Source organism: Meleagris gallopavo, chromosome 24, assembly GCF_905368555.1.
Source record: "Meleagris gallopavo chromosome 24, MGAL_WU_HG_1.1, whole genome shotgun sequence".
Lineage (NCBI taxonomy): Eukaryota > Metazoa > Chordata > Aves > Galliformes > Phasianidae > Meleagris > Meleagris gallopavo.
The window spans coordinates 996,457-1,015,218 of NC_139427.1; the positions used below are offsets into that span (position 1 = coordinate 996,457).

Consider the following 18,762-nt stretch of genomic DNA (forward strand, 5'->3'; position numbering starts at 1 on the left):
AACTCTGCAATGAAGAGAGACACCCACAGCTTGATCAAGTGCTCAGAGCCCTGTCCACCCTGACCTTGGGTGGCTGCAGGGATTGGGCATCCACCACCTCTCTGGGCAACCTGTTCCTGTACCTCACTGCCCTCATCACAAAAAGCTTTTTCATTATATCCAATCTCCCCTCTTCTAGTTTGAAACCACTTTCCCTCATCCTATTATAATCTGCTAAAGAATGAGTTCTCTTCTTCCTTGTAGCCTCCCTTTAGATACTCAGAGTCCAGCTTTGGCTAAACAGGCAGGGTTTTGCAATACTTTATGGTCTTTTGGGTCCAAATTATGAGTTTCAGGGAGTTGGCACTGTTCTGAATGATCCCATGTGTATTGTATACAAACGGTGATTGTTTAATTGGAGGCACGTCACAGAATTGTAAGATGGGGTGGAAGGGAACTCAGAGATCATCTAGTTTTCCACTATAATACTTTAATGTAGAAAACATTGTAAATACATCAATTACAGTTCATTTAAAAAAGTTCTAAATCTTTACACGACAGTCAGATATGGAGAGATTAAAATCCATTTCTGCCTAAAATAAGGGAACAGTTATCTAAAGTGGAAAAAGCCACATTCTTCCAAAACTACCTCCGACTTCAAACTGAAGATGGTAATTTCATTATATCTATGTTTTACAGGGCACATGGTAACTGGCAATGTCAAAGCATACCTAGCCTAAAAGAAGAATTTGATTATTTTACCTGCATTTCATGCCCTCTGAGGATCAGGTTTATGTGATAGTCCCAATATGTGCTGCTCAGAACCAAACCCAGTTGAAAGCATGCACAGTGCTGGCCAGATGCCCCAGATTTTGGTAGTTTGGCAGCTGTGTGCTCTTCTTTAGCCACTGTGCCCCAAGGCTGCAAGCTGCCTTCTTTTGAGGGACAGCATAATCTATTTGGAAAACCAAAGGAGTGCTTTGATTTTGATCCCGATCCAAACACAAATCCAGTTCAAACTGGAACCTCCATAAAGTCTTGAGTACTTTGCAACTGGGGCAATTTTTTTCCACCCCTCTTCTCTCTCGCTTTTTTTTTTTTTTTTTTTTAATTCCTTGAAAAACACTTGTGTGCTTTAACTTAAAAAATATTGACGCCAACCACACAAATGATAACAGTGCCAATGGTAACAATAGCATCAGTGCCAGCACCCACACAGCATTATTAACATCAATGCCAACAGCAGCATGCAGATCTGTGCCAACAGGCCAAGAGTGTCAACACTGCTGATGCCAACAGACCAGAACGAATGAAGAACCCCTCAGTAACAAACCAGTGTGCAAAGCCTCATTGCTGCACTGTGGTCCCACAATAACAAACCCCTGTGCCCAGCCCAGTGCTCATTAGCAACTTTACAATAACAGGTCCTGGTGCAGGAGCAATTAAATGAAAACACCGAGGTGTGTATATCCTGGAAGGGAGAAATATTTAGATATTTCTGGAGCTGAGGGGTGAAAAGAAATAATGATTAAAGATTTTGTTGACTGCTTTTCCAAATTTCTCTGTCCAAGTGCAGTGGTGGCAGCTGGAGCTCCTTTGGAACTGGCATGGGCTGAGCCCTGGGGGTGCTGCAGGCAGCAGGAGGCTGAGCCCTGTGTGCTTTGCTTCTGAGCATAACTCCGATCTACTCAGAGAAATCCTGTGTAACAGGTAACCTAAGGATTAATGAAAGGATCTGATCCATATGGATCTTTCCAGAATCAACGTGTCCACTTTGTATTATTCCAAGTTTCCTTCAGGCCTCAGGGCTGTAAACTCTTCTCCAGAGGGCTGGCAGGATTTTCCTGGGTCCAGAGCTTGCAGAGCACATACGAAGCAGGAATCTGGTGCTGAAGAGAGGGTTGGAAAGATCCGGAGATGTATCCTAGTTTACAGAACTTGGACCCTATGCTTTCCTCTGATCTTTTCAGGTCTGTTTTGGAGAAGAGCAGTGCAGAGGCAGCTGAGGAGCTGGGATGTGTCTGGCAGCTGTCACAGCGTGCTCCATCCATACCTCAGTGCAAGCAGTGATTCTGCTTTGTTTCCTTCCTGACAGCAGCTTGATGTCATCACCAAAGAGTTCCTCACTGTTTGAAAACCAAAGTTTTCCTTTCAAAGCAGCTGTCAGTAAGCTGTTCTGTTTCACAGAGAACAGGAAAAGTGGAGAATCAGAGGACAAACCAACTGCCCCTCAGCATTCCGTGAGCCCTCCTGCAGGAGCTTCAGACCCTGGGGTTAATGGGAGGTTTCAAAGCCTGTATGTATGAAAAAAGAATTAAACAAATAGCTGTGTCCTATTCAACAAACTGCATCCTGAGAGAACTGCTGTTCGTGTTGGAACTCAGGTTACCTTTGGTGGAGGTGGAGGTTTGCCTTTGGGAACAGGGAGACAAGCAGGTTTTTTCTCTGGTGCCTGTAACAAAAACGTAGTGTCAGTGCCATTGTGCTTCCCTGTCTGAGCAGCTGCCAGCGCAGTTATCTCATATATTTACTAAAGCCTTTTCCTGGTGGAAGAGCGAGGGGCAAGTCAGGTTAATCTGTCCACACACAATAATAAATACACAAGGGATATAGATATCCTGTTTAGAAGAGCTCTGAGCTATTCTAAATGTGTAAATTCATCTGCATCAAGTGCCTGTGCTCAAACAGACTGCTAGAGAGGCTGAAGCTGTCACGTGCTCAAGGTACATGTTGAGGAATGCATCTCTAAAGACGGGGAGATGTAAAGGCTTTTATAATCAAGCAGATGCTTTTCTTTTTCCAGTCCTCATCCATCATTCTTCATGCAGGCAATTAGGTTGCTAAGTATGGAAATGGCTTCTACACCCTCACATGAGGGGTGGGCAGGAGGCTTAAACGTTTGAGGGGGTTATTTTGTTGAATTAGGATTCTTTGGGATTACAAATGACAAATAATTCTTCTGATATCCAAATGTTTTTGAAGAGCTCAAAACACGTATGTGCACAGTGATGAAGACCCTCTCCCAGATGCCACCCTTAGTGCCTCCCAGATCTGTATGCTGTAAGGAGAGCTGTGAACATCTGTGTTGGAGTCCCTGGCACAGGTTAAGAATGTCATGTACAATTTAGGGTTACATGGAGGAAAAAAAGACCGCTCCTACCCTAAAGAAGTTTGATTGCTTTGATGGGTTGATGGTTGGACTACTGATCTTGGTGGTCTTAACAATTCAGTGCTTCTGTGAACATCTGTGATTTCTTTAACCACAGTCAGAAACTGAAAATAGTATTTGGCATCTGCTGTTTGTCTGCAGCTTAGATGAAAGATGTGGAAAATTGCAAGGTTATACTTACAAACATGTCTTGTGTGTGAGAAAAGGCTGGTTTGGTGCAAGGGACAGGAGGTGGGGGACCTTTTGGCCTTATGATAGGCTGTAAAAGAGGAGAGTAGAATACAGATTTACCCTATATACATATTTTGTATTTGCATAGTCAAAAACACAAGCTCACACATTCCCATTATATATGAAGTTCATCAATAGAAGTAAATGGATGCATTCATTTGAGAGTTAGATCAGGGATGCTTTACTCTGCTTGGCCCTGAGAACTTACAGGGCTTTATAGCTGGAGCGCAATGATTCTCAGCCTTTGGGATCAGATTGGCATTGCAAGTCTCTACTTTCTCAGTGGCACAAGCTGTCCAGGGACGTAAGGGAGTCACCACCCCTGAGGATGTTTATACTGTGGAGATGTGGCACTGAAGGACGTGATGAAGATGGGTTCAGGTTGGACTTGGTGTTCTTAGAGATCTTTTCCAACCTTTCTGATTCTCTGTGATGTCACATGTGCTGCGTTTCCCAAACCCCACATCAGAAAATAAGAATATCTCCAGAATCACTTACACTCTGAAGCTGTGGTTTGTTCTCCTGCAATGGAGGTACAGGAAGGAGATACTTCTTATCATTAATCTGAAACAGGGAACAGTAAAGTCTAATGGAGAACTCATCTTGTGCACTGTCTTTGCACCCTTTATTGCAGACAGATCAGTCAGGGGCAGCCTTAGTGCCACATGCTTCACTTGCTCCCTCCCCCACGCTGGGATGTACAGCACTCTCCTCTTAGCACTGCACAAGTGATTTGAAGCCTTCCTGCAGATGTAGCACAATTCAGCCCCTCATTTCAATCCTGGGGAGGCTGCAGTGACCCCGCACTGCCCTGCTCTTACCTTCTGGGTAGGAACTGCCAGGCCAGGGTGCTCTCTTTGTCTTTGTTCTTGGTCCACAAAGACTTGATTGGTGGCTCCAGGTCCCCTTCTGGTATGGCTGCTATGTGAATATGTATATAGTATACATATAAATACTATTCCAATTGAAGTTTAAAACATCCTTGCTGAAGTTGAATACTTGCCTTAATCCTATTATAAAGCCCAGGGAAGTGGTGGAACCACCATCCCTGGAGGTGTTCAAGAGATGTGGCACTGAAGGACATGGTCAGTGGGCATGGTGGGGTTGGGTGGAGAGCTTTTTTCCCACCTGTATGATTCTATGAAAGCCATGTCTTTTCTTTCCTCCCACCCACCTCCCTTTTGATTACTGTAGAATTAATCTTGAGCACTACAGTTTTAAGACTTCAGTAAGACTCTCTTGGCTTCAGTAGAGCTCTCAGACCAATTTCCTTGCTCCTCCAGAGTTTTCTTCACCTTCTTTGAAACCCCCCAGCTTAAATTGCTTGGGTTTAGTTACCCCTTTCTCAATAGAGTAAATATTTTACCTCTTCTTGAATACTCGGAAGCGGAAGAGCAATATTGCTGCAATTACAATCACAGTGAGGACAACCAGCACACCAGCAATGATTGCAAAACCTGTCAGGAAGACAGAACACAAGTTGCTATATCTTAAGAGACGCACACATAACGAGCAGATGCCCATCCTGAACATTGGCAGAGTGCACAACCCACAGTCACACATCGGTGCACAGAAGTCGTAGCCCTAGGTATGCAGTTTCACAAGTTAGGGCTGTTCCATTGGAGCTAAAGGTCTTGTTTCAGTCAGTTGCTGGCAGTGCTCTTCACGTGAGGCCATGCAGTACTTACTGGTGACTGTTGATGAGCTGTCGCAGTTCGGCGGTGCCCATCCTTCTTCACACTGGCATTGCATCTCATGGTCACAAACCTAGGGAAGCACAAAGCCAGGAGTAGGTTCAGGATGAGTGCAAATAACGTAGAAACATTTCAGCAGCTGTGGAACACGGTGCTGGAAGCCCATCTCATTTCAAGTGGACGAAGATTTAGCACTGGCTGTAGCACTTTTGCACAGAATGAATGAAAGATTAGCTGTGATACTGCATTAGAGGCTGGGCTACACAAGGCATCTGTGACCATCTCCCGTGATCTTAAAATATGGATACCATACCAAGTAAAATTTGGTTTCCTAAAACATTACGAAGTTCTGATTTGACAACTTTTGCAAATTCTTGTCCTTACGACTTAAATGCAGTCAACAACAGTGTCTGTAGTTGGCACGCATTGTTTTTTCCTAAGTTAATAGCTGGTATCTTACAGCATGTCCAGGACACTTGGCAGAGCAGTCGCTGGATCTAAAGACATCTTCAGCATAGACACATTCTCCATTGCTGCATACCTGCAATGTGAAGGCCGATGTCACAAGAGAGATTTACAGCTTTCAGAACATGCAGAGCTTGCACAATTATTGCATAAAGTGATGAAGAGTGAAAGGAGGCATAGAAAAGTATGCTAATCACTTAGACCTACATCAGGAAGTGTAGATGAGATGTGGATATAATTTTTAGTTTGACATTTGGATATTTTATAGCAAGATATAGTGAGAAAGATGTAGAGATATCACTGGTTGCCAATCATTTGCAATTCTTCATTCTTTTTTTCCCCTGAAAATGTCTTTCAGGTAGAAATACTGCAAAGAATTCGGATGTAATACCCACATTCTAACACATTCATTATAGAAATTATTAAAAATAATTTGTACAATCTTTTAACTTTCCAGTACAAAGGTAATATTTCTTCTGCCACGTATGTTTTTTGTCAGTGAAAAAAAGAGTAAAATGGCAATGAAATGCCAACTCAGAAGCACAGGAGCTCCTGTTTGCTTTGCTCCTTGTTTCTGCTAGACGTAGGGCAGAACATACAGCAAATCAGATCAGTGGAAGTTCAATGTCCACTTCAATCTTCCCTGTCCAAAGTCCTTCTTGTTTGGCTAATGATGTAACCAAGACTGAAAGAGGGAAGAGATAGGGAGAGAAGCTGTTTTTTTTCCCTCTACTAACCATGCCATCCCCACACTTGGTTCCATTGAGGATCATCCCTAAATCTGTATCTCCATTCCTAGGAAAGCTTGCTTTGCAGGACTCAAAGGTCACCAGGCTGCCATAGGTGGGCATCTCCTGCCCCCCAGAGCAGTACAGCTTCCCACACATGATATCTCTGGAAGGAGAACAAGGATCATTAGAACATTGCACAGCAAAGGTATCCAGGCTGCTCTGTTCTCCAGCCTGGATTTCAGTGGCTGTATATGAACTCCATAGAAATAACTGCAGGCATGTTTTGCTTTGTGGTGTTTTTTCGATCAGTTTCTGAGTGGCAAGTTCATAACTCTTGAGTTCATTAGAAAACGCATAATAATTTGCAGAAATTAGCTGAGCTATCCTCAGTTTCGGAGGTTTATCAGAAGTTCAGCTTCCCTATTCAGAATCCTTTCCTTGACCTTAGCTGCATATACATGCAAGCAATCTTGCACACGTGCACAAGCAGACTGATCTCGAGACAATTTGCATCACTGCTTTCCCTGGGCAGGAGTACTCTTTGGAAATCAGCTTTCTTAGAAGTGCATTTACTTCAGTATTTCAACTGAATAAGAAAAAAAGGACTTGCAGGCTTATGCGCCATCTACAATAGCTGCACTCTTTTTCCATCTCTGAGTTTGAATGGGAATGGTCTCTCTTCCCAAGTTCTGGCAAATTCTGTAACAGTGCTTACTTCTTTTTACACGGGACGTGACTACCTCGTTCTTTTCTGCAGTATCCATAATACACCCCCTTCTCATTCATCCGGTAGCAGGACGCTGCCCCATCAGTAGCCTCTGTTAAAGAGGAAAAGAAGAAATGCAAAACACAAATTGCTTAGGAGATAAGTTAGGATTAGTTTAGGTTAGTCTGTTAGTATTGCATTTCATTCATCTATTTAGGAAATGGACTTTCTCAGTGAAGTTACCCATGAACCTAAATCAGTCCCTGGCATTTTTGCATTAATCCTGCAGCGCTGATGTGTACATTCAGCAGCATCTGTCCTGTGTGTTCTCTATCCATCACAAACCTTGCTTAGGAGAAGGGACACAGGTTGAGGAGGATGGTAAGCCTTCAGAACCATGCAGACATACCAAATTTGGACAGTAATTTGAAACACAGACGCTTCCTCATTCTACCATGCAAATATCAGCTCTGTTTTAAGATTATCTTAAAAACATTGTGTGAAAGAGGAACCAGCCTACCACTTCACATTTCCCTAGAGGTCAAGTGCTAATAATCATTTACAGTAGAAATAGAAAATCAAAAGACCACACGAGCTAGAACTGGGTTCTCTTGCCACGCTGTTCCGTATTTCTAAGAGGCCTTTGGCGGTTTGCTAGCAGACAAAGCCTGCCTTGTCTCTCTCTATTGACAACCTTATATTTTCAATGGCAGTTTGTACTTACGTGGTCCAAAAGCAGCTCTGCACTGGCTTTCTCGGGTGGGACAGATTCCCATGTAGCAAAAGCCTTCGCCGTTGTTGCAAGGATGTCCGTTCATACGGAATCGATCCGATGGGCAATTCCCAGAATAACCAGTGCACATCTCGGGCAGGTCACAGTCATCCTTGGCTTCCCGACACACAGCTCCTGCTCTTTTGTACTGAATTGGAGGAAAGCAATGCTTCACTTGACGTAACAATTACAGTGCTGTGCCAGTAACTACACGTACCAAGGACTGAGTCTGTTGTGAAATGCATTACTGCTTTCACAAAGGCAGAAAACCTCAGCATACGTGATAGAAGCTGAGATTGGTTTTACCTGGCAGTCCTCGCAGCAGTCTCCGTGTGCACACATGGAGCCAGCTGTCAGCTTGCACGTCTCTGGGTCGCAGCAGGCATTTGTGCACTCCTGGGATAGAGCAGACTGTCAGGGCTCCGTACAGTGCTCCAAACTTCAGTCCCTCTGCACTGCATTCCCAGCAAACCACTGCTTACTGGGAGAGGGAAGGGTATCTGGGATCTGTCTTTGCCTCTATGAAAATCATTGTCGCTAGAACACAGTGCATGTGAAGGTCACCAAATGTGGTCAAAGTGCTGACCAAAGCATGCAGGGAACTGACTTATTTCTTCTCTGACACTTCTGTATCTGTGGTTCTTCCCTGTTCTCAGTTCCTTCAGTGATACACCACCATATGATGTGCCCTCATCTTCCCTGCCCTGCGCTTTGTAGGGATGTCCAGACTGCAGACCAGCGGTCTGATGACTGCAGTTTCTACGTAAGTATTTCAGCTAGATTTAAACAGACTGCCTCAGAAAACAGCCTGAAAGCAACCAATTCCCTCTTCCAAGTATTATTTTATCCCCAGTTGGGCAGATACCTCTAAAGTACCGCAGTCGCATTCCTCTCCTTTTTCCACAAAGCCATTGCCACATGATGAAGGTGCTATGATGGCATTTATATCTGGGATGTTAGTTAGACATTTTGGCATGTCATTCAACATGTATTTCTCGAAATCTTGGAGGCTGCAGGAGCTGAATTTCTTAGGGATGATAGAACTGTTTTGAGAAAGCAAGGACTTGGGTTAGGGTTGTTGTAGACAAGGAGAAGCAATAGCCCCTGGATGGAAAAGTTATCTCAAAATAACTAAAGATTGTTCTTTCAGGGTTATCCATCTAGAAATAATGTAGAAGAGCCTCAAATTGGAAGTGGGATGATCACCACACTCTGGAATTTCTTCAGTTTACTTTTTTTTTTTTTTTTTGGTATAATTTAAATGGGATAATCTTAGAGGACAAAAATATCAAAGAATCATTAAAGTTAGAAAGACCACTAAGGTCATCCAGTCCAACCATCTGTGGACCTTCACTACTGTGCCCACTGAATATAAACAACCTATATATGATCTGTTTTGGAAGCTGGCAGCCTATATAGAACCCTTCATTCTCAGATTCAGTGTGTTAATGTGCTCATCCTCTTTCTCAGACTCTTACCTAACAGTATCTGTCATGACACAGACTCGAGAATGACACGTGCAGTCTTTGGTGTCGTGACTCATGCCAAGATTGTGTCCCATCTCGTGTGCCATGGTAGCTCCAACTGCAATCTCATTTCTGCTATGATCCTGTGGAAATAAGGACAACCTAGTACTTCTGTGAGCATTGTAGAGCACGTAGGAACATCAAAGAAATCAAGTGGCTGAGAAGTAGAACAGTTCTTCAGGTGATGATATTCTCATCATACATAATCTGATAGTGTTGGTCAATCCATGCATGCATCTATTCCACAGTTCCCCACTCAAAACAAGAATCTTTTTGGACACAAAATCACTTATTTTTCTCCTCTGACTCTATCATGTCTGGTGCTCCACATGAAGATGTCCGAGTTTGATGTTGACTATTAGGTAGCACAAATACCCCCCTTCATGTGTGCTTTTGTTGCCTTCTGCACATCATTTAAAATAAAGTCTGTGACTTCTACAGCCTAATAAAACAATGATATGAACCAGACAAAGAACTGGAAATGTTACAAGCCCAATAATTTTCATTAATAGAATCATTAATCATTAAGGTTGGAAAAGACCATTAAGTCCAACCATAACCCAATCCTCACCATGCCTAAAGAATCATTAAGGTTGGAAAAGGCCACTAATCTCAACCCAAATGTTTTTTGCTGGTTGAGTGAGAACCAGAAAAGCTTTTAAAACTGAGATAAACAAGAATAAGTCAGACCTGGATAATACCTGCAGAATATACATCACTGCAAATGGATTTTATAAAAGCTAATCCAATCGTTGTCCCCTCCAAGTCATGGCCTCTGTAAGGAAGAAGAAAGACAGCACAGAACACAGTGATATTACCATGGAGCAGACCTGAAGTCAGTGTTTGCTTTACTAACCAAGCAGAATCTCAAAGTATATATTCATTTCCAGCTCTGCTTTTCATCCTCGATTTAATACAGTGTTTGAAGATATTCTTAAGAGCAGTGCAAATCAGAAAACAACTAAATACACTTTATTTATTTTTTTAATCTGAATTACATTGCCATTCATGAGCACCTGGTTCAGTGCAAATTGCTCGATGAAATGCTTGGATGAGTGAAAACCAATGAATGTGAGCCAGAATAGCAAAGTAAACGCTGGTTTGGGGTTTGATGATCTGCATTTCCCAGCTGCCTTTAAGCTTCATGTCATGGCTCTTTGTGTTGTTAGACTACACTGCAGTCTTTGGGACACTCAACTGCTTTGTGACCAGAGCAGGAAAAGCAGCAATACGTACGTAATTAGCTGAGCATTGTCATTTCTTTTTCTCTTTAATAAATCTGAGTTCCTCCACTTTGAGAAGCTGTCCAGAGTTGATCCTGCTATTGGACTCAGGGAGCATTTATCATTGTCTGTCCAGATTTCTAGGCCAATTAGAGCCACGTAAATATTGATGGCCTTATAAACCTGCAGCAGAGAAACAGTTCTGCTGTGAAACAAAGTACTTCACAAAGACTTCCTCAACAGACATTTATCTGCATAATTTTTCCCATTGTTGGTTCAATATGGACCACTCCAAACTTGATTTAAGAAGTTGCAACAAAACAAAAGACAAAACTTGAAGTCTTTATTTCCCCCCACCCAGAAAAATGGCTTTAAAGTACTTGGAAAATCCAAATTTTGGAGGAAGTTTAAATGGTGAGAGAATGAAGAATCAGTCCATTCTTTTTGAAGGATTTTAATCCCTCACTTTAAGAGATGATAAGAAAATAAGATGCAAGTCTTCCTTTAAGACTAACTTATCTTGTATTTCCAGCCTGAAGGCAAACAGCAGAATGATATGGCCAGATTTGCTTGAAAATGACAGTACAGTTTTCATACTTTTCTACATATTATAGTAAAAATATATAAAATTCATAAAAGAAAAAGTATATATCACATCTACTTAAGTTTTTCTCTGCTGTATTTACTCTTACCGTGTTGATGAAATTGACTATTCCAAATATCCTTTGTCTCACAGTATCAACATCTTTGTTGTACTTCTTATACTGAAAAATCAAATACATGATGTCAGGAATAAGAGGGAAAAAATAGTGGTTTGTCAGAAAAGAAATATCCCACAGAAGATGGCGTTGTAAATGACACCTTCTGGTCTGGCCTTATCTCTTGTATTTGTTTTATCAGACCATCTGGTGCAAAGCCTGGAGGAATTGGGCTGCAGCTGGGACAGCTTTTTGTCCCAGTGCTGTAGTTATGGTAGGAGCCCGGAATGAACAGCACTGACCTCAGTCTCACGAGGAAAATTTAGTTCAATACCTACCATAATGTTGTCTGCAACTACATAAACTTCCAGATATTTCTTTGCCTTCAGGTACGCCTTCATCTAGAGAGAAGATAAATTTTGGTGACTTTTAAGGCTTGTTTCAGTCCAGTTGTTAGCAATTTCCCACCAGTATATTCATTATTGAGGCCTTTGTCTTAATAAGTAATTTGAAGTGGGACTGTCTCATTTTAAAGCAATCAAAGGTAGGCCAAATATTAAATATTTAGATGATTAAAAATGCACATGGGCACGTGAAGGAGGGCTTAACTCAGATGGCAGCTCCAAAGGCTCAGATCTGAGATCTTGCACTGGTTGTTTAAGGTTTGGTTACGCTCCACTGCTTGCAATTGCTTCTCTCCCAGAGGTGCCAGCAGACAGTAGGACTTTGGCCACTCGCCCTCTTCTGCTGCAGCCTCAGCTTCTTTTCTGCTCCATACTTACTTCTGGGCTATTGCTGGATTTGAAGATGTTATTGATGGGGTCACTTGCATTCACTTCCCAGCTGCTATTGACTACTCCACAGGTTTTGATGGACTTGTCTTCCACAAACTCATAGACTGCATGCTTGTCTCTATCCGACGTTCCCAAGGGTTCAATCAGGTACTTCTGCCCACGGGTCTCAAAATACCCACTGTGAACATTTTCTTTAGGTTAGACTTTTGAATCCATGGGACTGAGACAGCAATATTGTCTTTAACAGGGCATGTAGAAACTATTGCACGTCCCAATGCAATCATGTAATTCTTACAGTTGGAAAAGACCTCGAAGATCACCAACCATCAACCCATCACCACCTTGCCCACAGTGGACCATGGTTTGGCAGCATGCAAGCAGGAATCAAAGCTGCTGGGCTGGGGATGGTTGTTAAGGTCCCTTCTAACCCAAGCCATTCTATGACTCCATTCTGTGAATGGGAAACTCACCAGGTGAGGTCTCTTGAGCAGGTGACCATTAATCAATAGGAAACTGGATTAAGAATGAATTAGTTTTACATTTGGGAGTTTTATGCTTGTAAAGTGAAATCCAGCTTCAGTGGTGAGTTCAAAGATAGGCTTTCATCTTTAATTCAGGTCTGTTTCCTCATAAGCATACGAGAATAAAAGATAGCACCTATTTATTTACAACCTCATTCTATTTGAATTGGAAAACTTATCCTCATGCATATTCTGATATCTGTACCATTTGCAAACTGAACCTCCACATTACCTTAAACCTTTACAGGCACTGATGCTTGCTGTTGAGTCAGCCTCATCCTGAATGTAACCTTCATAGTAACAGTGATCCTGTTTAGAAACAGAAAAATATATTTTTAAATTGATTTCCAGAGACAAAGTACACCAGTTAGAATGCTACAATTCGCTATGCTATCTGAGGAGGTCTCCTATTAGGGGAGACTCCTAAAATGAAAAGAGCTGGTGACCATTTCTGTTTGCTGCAGTTCCACTGTCATTATCCTTCAATACACAGCGACCCAAGTGTTGGTGAATCCAGTCATGGTGGGTTCTGGTTCATACAGAGCATTACATGAAAATAAGACTATTTGCTGCTCAAAACAAAGCATAAACTGATGTACTCTGATAAACTAGGTCCATACATAATTACTTTTGCAGCCAGAAATCAAAGAAACACCCCTTAATATTAACCCAACAATTAAATGCTTTAAATTCAATGAGGTTAAAATACATTTATGTTGTTAATACACATGATTAACAAGAAACAGTTTGTGACTTAACTGACTTAGGGATCTAAGATCTGTGTTCAGTCTCCTCTGAAGGAGACTTCAGAGTCACAAAGGCATTATGGAACATTTTACCCTTAGCATTTTTATTAAAACAGTTCTTAATGGAATCATTAAGGTTGGAAAAGACCACTAAGATCATCTGGTCCAGTCATCAACCCTTCGAATGTGCTACTCAAACCTTTAACTGCTCTGCTTTCCCTTTTTCCATGGATATTTAGTTTCACTTTCCCATTAAATTATTTTCCTTCCATCACAACACAAAAAGTAACCACTGACAAAATAAAAATTACTGTAGAGCGATACTGTAGATAGAAACGGTGCTATCTGTTTGTCAGGACACAAAAGACACAACATAGGGCAGCAAGCTGCACTGGTAGATCTGTTTGAGATGATCTGTAACCCGGTATAGATGCTAATTGCTTTCCATAGGGTCCATTGAGGGAGGAAAAACTAGTTGGAGCAATCAGAAATTGCCCTTTTTTCTGCAGTAAAGGAACACGGAGTTTTCTACGCATAGTTACTGCGGCTCCCTTTGCTGCTAATCACCCCATGAAAAATTAATATTAGGCTTTGTATTCTAAATTGCATGTATTAAAACAGGGGTGTGACGTTGGACAGAAAGCTTCAGCTGAGGGCTTTGTTGGAGATAAAACCGGAGGGCAGACAATTAATTAAAAAAAAAAATAATTAAAATGTAACAGCTATTTCCTTTAAGTCTGAATAAACGATTGGTCATGGCTCAGAGAAACCACCTGCAGTAACCCGCAGTGCATTTGCTCTGAGTGTGGGCGATGAGGTGAGGCAGAGGAAATCTGTGCTTATCTGAATCCGTGATCTCACTGAGATTAGATGCAAAAGCGAGGCACTGAGCTGCACAGAATGAGCAAAGCCAGGAGGGTGGGGGGGGGAGTTGGTTTGTCCTGACTCCACTCCCTGTCCTGACAAAGAGAGAAACTCAGCTCAGATGTGTGTTCACCAGCTGAGAGGTGGGAAAGTGCCGAAGGCTGATTTGTGTTATTAGTTCATGCACCCATGAACCTCATACAGAACTCAGTATAGGGGAACTAAACCTTTTTATTGATTTATTACCTTGATCTGGGGACTCGTGGTTATCTGCTGACCGTCGTCTGAATAAACTGTTTCAGTATAGTCCCCAGCTAACAGATGCCTGCAAAGATTAAAGAACAGTTATTATTCAAATAATTGCAGTCATCTAGAAATGAGACGATTGTGTAACAAGTGAAGCACTTAAGGAATTCAGATGATTACTCACGTTATGATTAGTATCAAAAGACAAAGGCAGAAAAGCACCTGGGTGGGGAATTCTGCCTGTGTGCAATTCTTACTCAAAAGGACTTTTCTAAAATAAGAAATCAATTAATGTCTACTTATTTCATTAGTGTAAAGTAATCTCCTGGTAGATCTGAGAGTAAATATATGACGATATATGTGGCATTGATTCTGTTTTGCCCTTCCATTTGTGTAGATGTTTCCACCACTCCACAGTGGTACAGTTGTGCTCTCTTCCCAGCTCACCCCCCCAGTTACAATGGTGAAGATATGGTCAATGGGAAAGCTGCCTCGTCTGCTCCTACATGCACGTAGCTGTGTGCACACAGAGACACATAGCATATAGTTATCATGAGCTGATTATAGTACCGCTGCATTTACATAGCCATTAGAAAAGTGCCTATTACAGCAGGCTCGTTTGATACCACGTTAAATGTTGTGGTGCAGCCAGCAAGCAGAAAATTATAGCTGGTTTTGTGAATTTCACTACTCAGAGTTCAGCAGAAGTAGTGCTGTGGTAGCAGGTATTGGAAGCCTTGTCTGAGGACTGTTGCATTCCCTATTTTTTTTATTTTTATTTTTTTCCATTTTTGGAAGAGCTTATAGAGCTGCCACAGCTCCATTTCCATGGATTTTGCTCTTGTTCTTCTCCATAGCTTCTACCAAAACAGAACAAATAAGTATAACCCAGAGACTACCCTTAGAGAAGAAAACATCTTAAACGTAATGAAGGTATTACTCATTCTGTCAATTTAGCCATCTTGGGAAAAACAGGACAACAGTCATAGAATCACAGAGCCATGGAATCATTAAGGTTGGAAAACACCACTAAGATCAACACCAACCAACCCCCATCACACCCATGGAATCATGGAAGCATTAAGGTTGCAGAAGGCCTCTTAGATCAGCCCGTCCAACCATTGACCATCCCCACCATGCCTACTAAACCATGTCAAAATCAGCAGTACAGGCAAGTCATTCTGTCACTAAAGCATAAATAGTTATTTCACACTACCGAAACAGTGAAAATGCCTTCATCTTACAGGAGCTTAAGTTGCTTTTATCCTTCATACTTTAGAGAACCACATACAGTGAGGAATAATGTTTAAGGAAAAGGTTGTATTGAACATACTTATTTTTCTGTAGGTGCAATATGACTTCCTCTCCGTTGGCTTTGATTCCATACTCCAATGTATCATCGTATTTTGTCTGTAAACAGATTTAAGTGTTAGAATATGGAGTTTTATAACTTCTGGCCTCACCGTGAGTTAGACCGCTGTTGAGTTGCCAGCTGCATTCTTTTCCTTCTCTGTCCACCAAAAATAAGCACTCTGGCAATTACAGAATAAGCAGAAGATTGTTTTCTTTCATATTTTTTGGTTAGAGGACCAAATCTAACTTTCCCCATTTCCCAGTAAATAAAAAGCAAAAGTTCTCTATTTTAATACCTCTTCTTTGCTTCTTTCTACATCTCTTTTATGGACTGTGTGCAGTTTCCGAGGATAAACTATTTCATATTGCTCAACTCCAGGTAATTTCTTGCTTGCATTTCCTAGGGAGAAACAGACGTATTTTATTTATGAAATCACAGTATTAACTTATTAAACACCATATTTCATGCCTGCCAAGACTATTCTTTTGGGCTCTATAGCCACTCAATTCTCACCTGTTCCCTGTCGTGGCATGTGCTCATCTGCTCTTAAGCAGCCCCCCACAACGTGACATAATGTTTGTCACAGTCTGGGTGTTAGCTGAGTTGCCATCCTTGGCAATATTATAGAATGGAGTCCCTAAGGTTGGAAAAGACCTTAAGATCTCCAAGTCCAACCCCAGCATGCCCACCAGCTAAGTCCCTCAGTGCCACACCTCTGCAGTTCTTGATCACCTCCAGAGATGTGACTCCATCCCTGGGCAACGCTTAAATGAGGTTTTGGAAGAGGTGGATCCTGGCTCCAGCCCTTCCACTCACTCAGGTGCATTGCTTTGCTCCCCTGGGTTGGCCCTGCCTTCCACCAGGTGCTCAAGCACTGCTTCAGGCTGTGAATTACCACTTCCACTACACTGGCCTACAAGTTAAGGCTGCCTCTGTATAAGCAAATAAACTCACACAGTCCCCCACAGGTCTGGAAGAAACCTAGATTTCTCCTTTAGAAAGCTTTCAAGCTAACCTTCTCACTTAAACACTTCCCAGCAGTACTTCAGTAGACACAGTGCTGATGAACACTTTCATTCTGTTGTGTGCTTCAAGGCATGAGTGAGTAAGGACAAAAAGTTAATTAGCAGCACGATTTGCAGGGATGGTCAGCACACACTGCATCATTTGAAGTTAATGATAGCAGCTGGTATGCAGCACGTGGGGAAAACAGGGCTCTACAAGGGATGTGTTGCTTTCCAACAAGGCAGTAGGAGGTCTGTTTGCTCCATAAACTCTTTAATCTCCTACAAAGGGTCACTTCACCTGAATGGAGCATTCTTGAAGGCTCAAGCACAAGAGTTTGCATTTAAAAACAACACTAATGAAGAGAGAGTGAAACTTCTGTTTTAATTATCTGCCTCAAGGCCAAAGTTTTACAACAGTGGACATGAAATTACTGTAATTTTCTTTAATCTTTAATCTCTGCAACAACACAGTACATTCTCATGCAGATTGTCCCAGTAAAATAGATAGATTAATTCAACTTATTTATTTGATTCAGCTCTTTCGAAAAGTAATTGCAGAATAAACCTGGCTGTATCTGAACAAAACTGTGTGCTGCAGAGGACGCCATGTTATAAAGGTAATAAACTCATGAGCTTGCAGTGCTTTCATGCACTGATCAAAGTAATATTGTATGCCTCTCAGAACTGAGTGCTCTGCTCCAGTTTTATCTGCCCAGTCTCTGATGGAGACTCTTTACAGGACTGTCTGTAGCCCAGGCAGCTCAAACCCAGGCTGGATTTGAGTAAAGTCCCGGAACTAAACTTCTCTTTCCCTTGCAGAGGGATGCAAGAAGCATTTCAAAGCTAACGAGTCAGCTTTGTTCTGGAACAAATAGTTTCTTAGAGGCATTATTTTAATCAGCTCGCTATATTGTCTTTGTCTGGTTTCATCCATTGTCCTACGTCAGTAAGCCTAAGCCTTAAGAAAGAAGGAAATTCCTTGGGCTTTCTATAATAGCTAGAAAAATTGCTAATAAAGAACAAATAATTAAGTAATTTTCCAGGAGCATAACCCAGGACGACGTGTCATTAGTGAGGATTTCATTGGTAATGAAGATTTACTTTTGTCGAGGAACAAACTACTCACACCTCAAGCATTAATACTGCACATGTTTTCAGATACCTGTGAAACCAGTGCAATCAGAAAGAACAAATTGCATGTCTAATTATGTGTACAAAGCCTGTGCCAAGCTCTGAAGGGATCTGTCCCCTGTTGACATGAATTGAATGAAACAGTGCACATGGGAAAGAAATATGCAGTGCATTAAGGTTAAGCCATATGAACTTCTCAACTCATCACCTGCAGTAAGGCACAGATAGTAAAAGTGGTAACTATTTTAGTGCAGGTAATAGAATTAATTGAATTCAAATACAGATCTTCTGTGGCCAAAATACTGTCATGTACTTTGTCCCAGTTGGATCAGTTCTCCGATCATTTGCAAAGTGCTTTCTTAACTGGCTCACAGAACTGTTCGTGGTCTCCAGCCAATCTATCGAGCTTTCACACGAGTCAATATTTCCCTAACCAGATAATGTCTTTGAATGGAAAGAGAAAAGGAAACAAACTCCTAACTTCAGTAATACCATTTTCTTCAGTGGCTTTAATTCAGTGGTCTTTGTTATTATCCGCAAGCTAATAATTAAAAATTTATAAAAGCTATACAAAGTTATCTAAGATTATCCTTAGTAACCATTGCAAAAGGATAAAAAGGGGAAGGGAAGGGAAGGGAAGGGAAGGGAAGGGAAGGGAAGGGAAGGGAAGGGAAGGGAAGGGAAGGGAAGAAAACATACCTTGTTGGAGAAAACATAGCAAAACAACAAAAATGAGAATGACATTATTCATCTCAGTTCCAGTCATGTAGCAGTGGATTCCTTGCTCTAGGAAAGCTGAGTTCCCGTCTCTGTGCCGTGAGCAGTTCCGTCTTGTGCAGTGAGTGAGAGGGAGTGAGTTGTGCTGCTTATTCTTGTTCCTATATGAGGAAGTGTTTACTAAAGGT

At 41.7% G+C, this 18,762-nt stretch overlaps 1 protein-coding gene across 4 annotated transcripts; it reads right to left on the bottom strand.

Moving 5' to 3' along the window:
• Positions 1–449: 449 nt before the first annotated feature.
• On the bottom strand, positions 450–18,749 carry ADAM28 (ADAM metallopeptidase domain 28). 4 transcript variants are annotated; one of them, XM_019622603.3, is made up of 24 exons: positions 18,557–18,748; positions 16,015–16,118; positions 15,699–15,775; positions 14,366–14,444; positions 12,742–12,818; positions 11,977–12,166; positions 11,533–11,595; positions 11,189–11,260; positions 10,510–10,679; positions 9,964–10,048; positions 9,226–9,356; positions 8,613–8,790; positions 8,054–8,143; positions 7,700–7,895; positions 6,985–7,087; positions 6,276–6,432; positions 5,534–5,614; positions 5,068–5,146; positions 4,746–4,836; positions 4,201–4,297; positions 3,878–3,943; positions 3,330–3,407; positions 2,369–2,431; positions 450–2,273 (listed from the first exon to the last, which is right to left on the bottom strand). In XM_019622603.3, exons 1-24 carry the CDS (start codon positions 18,621–18,623, stop codon positions 2,241–2,243), a joined length of 2,427 nt encoding a protein of 808 aa, XP_019478148.2. In that variant the 5' UTR covers positions 18,624–18,748; the 3' UTR covers positions 450–2,240. The 4 variants fall into 4 exon arrangements, with proteins under 4 accessions (XP_019478148.2, XP_010721390.3, XP_085098827.1 ...); XM_010723088.4 differs by having other exon boundaries at positions 4,201–4,300; positions 18,557–18,747; XM_085242701.1 differs by lacking the exon at positions 3,878–3,943 and having other exon boundaries at positions 18,557–18,749.
• Between the last annotated feature and the right edge of the window lie 13 nt (positions 18,750–18,762).